The sequence below is a fragment of the Echinops telfairi genome, unplaced genomic scaffold (assembly GCF_000313985.2).
Source record: "Echinops telfairi isolate 266 unplaced genomic scaffold, ASM31398v2 ScPeMD7_17;HRSCAF=63, whole genome shotgun sequence".
NCBI lineage: Eukaryota > Metazoa > Chordata > Mammalia > Afrosoricida > Tenrecidae > Echinops > Echinops telfairi.
The window spans coordinates 4,634,515-4,640,604 of NW_022103914.1; the positions used below are offsets into that span (position 1 = coordinate 4,634,515).

Below are 6,090 nucleotides of genomic sequence, written 5' to 3' on the forward strand. Positions count from 1 at the left end.
AAAATTCAAACAAACAAACAAAAATTTGCCCAGGATCCCACAGATCTTTAATGGCAGAATGAAGAAATTTCTTACTTAGGTCTGTCTGTTGGCATAGTGGTTATGCATTGAACTGCCAACTGCAAGGTCAGCAGTTTGAAACTACCTCCTCTGAAGAAGGAGAAAGATGGGGCTTACTACTTCCGTAAAGAGTTCCAGTCTCAGAAACGCACAGGGGCAGTTTTACCCCATCCTATAGGGTCACTATGAGTTGGCATGGACTCGATGGCAGTGGGATTTGGGGGTGGGGAGTGGGGTGAGGGCTGTGTGATCCAATCGCTCTCTCAATCACGGCATTTTACTGCCATCTACTTCCTAAGAACATGAATGGCATCAGTCCAGAGCATTTCTTAGGAGCCTAAGGAACTTTATTCAATTCCTTTCACAGACAGGAAAAGTTCACTATTTTGGAAAAATTAGGAAGAAAAAATGAAAAGGTTCAAATTAGTGTATCTTTTGAAAATTCAGAGACCAAGGTTTATTTGGACTTTCTAAATTTAGAAATATATTATCATTCTAGGGCCAAGTGAATTTTTCTAAATTCCTGCTTTTAAAATTTTAAGTTTAATCAATCTCTCAGAAATCCCATTTGCCAAATGGATTTACTTGTTTCCTTTTTTCAGACAGTAAAATTCAACCTAGTCTCTATTTTAATCATTAAAAATTCTTATTTTGGCAGAGGTCAAACTTAATCAAGTTTTACTGAACATGAATCTAAGAAACCACATACTCTTTAAAGAAATACATTTAATCAAAATGAGAGCAGGAAGCTAAGGCATGAGGAAGAGGCAGTAGTCAGTGGGATTTACCAGGGCATGGATAATCTCGTGTTTCACTGTGGACAGCATCCCAACAAACTCCTGAGGCTGGGTAGAGATCATATTTGGACACAGGTTAGCATATCCTGCTATTGGCCTGTTAAAACAGACATTGAATTTTTTATTACATTCCAGATCCATTTTCATTGCAATATTTACTAACCCACACTTCTCTATCAAAAACAGCCCCAAGAAAGAAAAACCTTTCACTAAATGGCCATGCCATTTGTATCATGACATCTAACTTTTCACTATCATTTACTTTCAAGATCTGGACACCCTGCTTTCCTACAGCATGGCCAATTAACACCTATTCTCACAAAAGGATATAAGCCATCTGTACGTTAGTGTAAATCTTTAAAATATGTCAATATAGTTTTTTAAGTAGACTACTCCAATTCTAACACTGTTTTACTTGCAGTTAAAATGTAGCTGACTTCAGCATTTCAGAAATGGACAAGTAGGTATAGACAGACGCCAGACAAACACTAAGACAATAAGCAAAAATCATTCAGGTAGCTGAAGGTTGCTCCATTTCTTTAATCCCTTTGCCCTGTCCCAACACTGTCCTCATTCCCATAAAGATGTTTGCCTTTCCATCATCTTCTTCCATATTCTGCACCTTCTAGAATCTACAGGAGGCTATAGCTCTCTCTTCTAAAGGACTGACCGTTAGTCAAGGTCAAACTCAAAATCCAGGGTACTTCAGCCAGTTCCACCATGCACTTGCCTTAATTGTCTTGCAACAGCTCAGGCAAACAGATATTGCTAAGGAACTCCACATATATCTCCCACAACTAGCTTAACACTGCACCACAGAATTGCTTATCACAAAGAACTCTTGTGGCTGAGCGGCTGCTGAGCGGACTCAGCCTCCAGGCAACCCTACGGGTTCTCCAGAAGCAGATCACCAAGATGCCTCTGGATGGGTGAGAACTGCCAAGCTTTCACTGAGCTGTCCTGTGCTTAACCATAGCACCACCCAGGGACTCCTAAAGAATATTAATTTACCTAAATTAAAAAGTTAAGCGTACATACACTATATTTTTAACGTACTTTACATTCATATTTTATAAATGTGTTCTCCTAAAGATCAGACTTACACCTAGAAAAAGTGTGAATACAACTTCATTTACCAAACCGAAGCCAGTGATCTCTGAACAGAAAATGGGTGTCACGGCCAGGGTTAAACAACACTTCCCGGGTTTCCTAGAATAAAACAGTCCTTCAGCTGCATTCCTGAAGCTTTCTTATAACAACACAGGGTCTACTGAAGTGGTGTCAACCAACAGCCAAGTGCATGTTTTTTCCTAATACAAGCTCTTTCCTCCCACTTCTTTATTTATACAAAACCTATCCAGGATCACTGTTCAGATCACAGCTGAATTCTTACTTCTTCAAAGAAGTCCTACTTGCTTAACTACCCTAAGTTGCTTTTCCCCTGTTGCAAGCCAAACCAACCAGGTGACTTGTTTTTGGACTCGGGCTAACTCCATGTTTCAGATTACAACTGTTCTCATAGGGTTTTCTTGGTGGTAATCTCTATGCAAGCGCGTCACCAGACCTTTCTTCCATGTCACCGTGGGTAGGTTTCAACTACTTCAGTTCAGTGGTGCTCATAAACAGGCACAGCCAACAGTGGAATGACACTGAAAAGTGCCTTTCAGTTATAAATTCTTATTTGAGACTCCTGTGCAGGGTTATTGGAACTGCAAGGAATGAACCCATCTGAACCACTTCAGCACAGATGTGTTACATTCCTCTCACGCTCTCGCAGGGTTGCCACTCTGCTCCTAAGTTTCATCTTAACACGTGGCATTCATGACAAAACAAATTCTCTGAAAAGATAGGTAACACTAGAAAAATGTATAAAGAGAAAAGTGAAAATTGCCTATTCCACACCAACTCCCACTCAATGCCACAATCAACGACATCTCGAGTGTGGACTGAAGGAGGGCGGAGGGGGTCCCAGAAGACAGGGGTAAAGCCAGGGCAGTCACAGGCAAACTAGGATGGATGGTAATCCTAATGATATCTCTTTTTTCCCATAGCATACTCAACTCAATCATTTTACATTTTAAAACAGCTGCTTAAAATAATAGTAGAATCATACTATGAGCTCCATTTTGCAAGTTCCATTGACACTTAACAGCACATGCAAAATACAATTTTGCGGGGGTGTGTGCACGTGTATTCATGTATATGTGCACACATGGTTTAGTTTGAATTAAGAGTCCAAAACTGGGCTCTCAAAAAATATCTCTCAGAATATAAAAAAGTCTTTAAGCAATTTTCTCATTTTAATTTATCACTCTGAGTTGATTTCATCTATCAATAATTTAACAAAACATTACAGTGAGCGACAGCTTTCCATGTCCCTACTACAGCTTAACTCCTTCGCACCTTCAGGGTTGACAAGATAAGCTGTGTGCTTTGCTTTGCTTGCCGTAGCTCAATAACACACCAACCGAAGAGAAACAGCATCTCTTAAAAGTCAGCCACATTCTTCGGACAGAGAGGTGGATGGTAAACATCTCAGTGGCGGCCCTTGCATGTACATGAAGCAGTCACACTAACCTCTCCAATATTTGAGACTGCTATACTACATCCTGAGACACCTGGTACCTTTCTTTTTCTTCTGTGTATTTTAATTTTTTGTCGAGAATATATACACACAGTGTAACATACAGTAATTCGACCATTTCTACAGGTACAATTTAGTGACATTGACTACATGTTCCACGTTGTTCACCCATTCTCGCCCTTCTCTACTGAGTTGTCCCACCTTCATTAACATAAAGTCATTGTCCCCCTTAAAGTTTCTATCTTTTTAGTCGATTTGATCCCATATAAACAGTTCTTAAAGGAGCATGATGCTCAAGACAGACCGTCTACCAGCTAAGCTAAACGCGTGTTGTGTTGTGTTTGAAGAAGACTTCACAGGGTAATTTGGGTTTATGGTTTAGAGATTGGAACAGGGAGGGCATTAGTTTCAGAGGTTCGAGCACCCTCCGTGGCTCCAGAACATCCATTACGCATTTGAAATTCAATTCCCCCTTTTAATCAAGAGTTATACCTTCTGCATCTATAACGACTTCATTTCAAGGCTGATTCACAGTAAATTTTTTTTAATCCTTTGCAAATGACAAATAGGTGTCTGAATTTCATTTAGACACATATAACAAACAACATGCCAATTAGGTGACTAGATAAATTTGAAACACTTATAGCTGTAGCACAAAAGTGCTAAAATTAAAGTTCAAAATGTTTCCTCAAGGAGGTATTCACATCAAAAGCAAAATCTCTTGACAGTAGACTTTTCCCGGGCAGTATTTAACGGACAGGTTAAGGAAGGGAGAAAAATGGCAGGAAAAGTCAGAAGTTGTTTTTTACCTTTTCTCTTTCATTCTAAAAAGTGCTATTACTATATTAATAACGTAAAGTCTGATTATGCACCACCACACCCCTTCCAAGCCAGGAGCCCTGCTGTTTACTCCCAGAGGGAATCTGGCAAATGTAAACTGCACAGGCAATCTGCAGGGTCTGCTAAGTGTTCCCACATTAGCTCTTTATAAACAAGTTCTAGGGGAAAGCTTACCTGTCCATTTTTGCTTCCTGCTGACAATACGCTGCATAAGAGATGATGTTTTCGTGGCTGCACCTCTCAGTGGCCAAAGCACCAACATAGAGAACAAAGTCTGCATCCCTGACCCCTTCTTGGTCCGGCACACCGACTGCTCCACACAGCCACTTACCCCCACGGCAGACCCTGCATTGCTGAACCCACAGGGGCCAAAGAGAAAACCAGACTGCAAGTTAATCTCAGAGTGACTGACTCCAGACTCTAAGTGCAGCAGGACCTAATATCATCATCCCCAAACTTTACCAAAATCCAGACCCCCTTTTACTCAGTACCTACTTCTAATTTGGAATTTGGCTTACTAACATTTCTACTTTCAAATGATCATAAATCTATACATCTCAGTTAAAACAACCAACCAGAAAGCATAAAAATACAAAACTAGAAAAGCTCTTTAAAATTCAGCACTCTCAAAACCTGAGTGAAGGGCATATAGGACTTCCCTATATACTGTTGGACTTTTAGCAATTTCTTGTGACTAACATTATTTTAAAATTAATAAATTTAATTTTTTATTTAATTTGAAAACATATCTAATGGAAATATATTCCCTATAGTTATGCACATTGTTCAAAATTAGACAGTACAAAAGCATATAAAGTAAAAAAATAGTTTATATCCCTTCTTCCTAGTTTTCTGAACCAATTTTTGTCTTTGTAAAGATTATTTTTTAGAATGCTTTTTCTATCATAGGTGGCAATCATATATGTAATATATGCATATCACAAGTAGAAAAATTAGTAAATTGTGATCTTAGGACACAAGCAATGCATATAGAAAGCAACACAGAAATTCCCATCTCTTTTAAGAGAAAGTACACACTGCTTATACTTCCTCTTTTAGTATATGCATGTATAATGTTAATGTTCAATTTAACCTATGAATATTTGGTGTTATAAAAAGTTGTGATTTTTAAGCATTCTTCCTCATGACCATGTACTTAATTTAAATAAAAGTTCAGAACCAGAATATCTGGAAATATGAGAGAATTTTTTTAAAGAAAAAAAAATTAATAAGCAAAAGCTTGGGGAAAAAAGCAGTCTAGAGATGTCTTGAAGAAGGAAATAAACCTATAATTAAGAGTCTGCCTTCACTTTAAAATGTGTCCTTCCTGTCTGCATGCCATTTGAGAAGAGCGTGGAAGCTGAGCAAGCTTGTGGCACTGGGGCCCGTGCACAGGGTTTCAAAAGCCTGGGCTGAGCTGCGAGGGCCCTGAGATGAAACTTATAAAATACACACAACTTAAACAAATGCTTTACTGTGGTTATGAGCGTAGTACTTAAGTAAGAGAACACAGCCAAACAGAAAAACATCTGTAGCAATTCACCTATTTTCAGATGTATATTTATAATAAATTGGCTTTCTAGTAAATGCATTTAAATGTCTTATCTTTTTTTAATACAATAAATCAATGTTCAATGTGAAAAATAAAGAGTATTATCAAAATACACAACTTACCGTATGCACTCGAGTACAAACCGCCCCAAATATCAGCTGAGGCACCTAATTTTACCACAAAAACTGCATTAAAAATGTGCTGAAGGGGTCTTACATGCTTGAAGGTAAACAAGCGGCCATCTAGCTGAGAAGCAA

General features: G+C 38.6%; 1 protein-coding gene across 2 annotated transcripts in view; it reads right to left on the reverse strand.

Annotated features, from left to right (window-relative positions):
• The window catches only part of LMLN (leishmanolysin like peptidase), a 39,053-nt gene that overhangs the window by 9,035 nt on the left and 23,928 nt on the right, over window positions 1-6,090 (reverse strand). For both annotated transcript variants that reach the window (XM_045287556.1, XM_013007142.2), the window contains exons 6-7: window positions 4,456-4,634; window positions 849-954 (exon numbers count right to left, since the gene is read on the reverse strand). In XM_045287556.1, coding sequence (XP_045143491.1) covers window positions 849-954; window positions 4,456-4,634 — 285 coding nt within the window. The remainder of the gene's footprint in view (window positions 1-848; window positions 955-4,455; window positions 4,635-6,090) is intronic.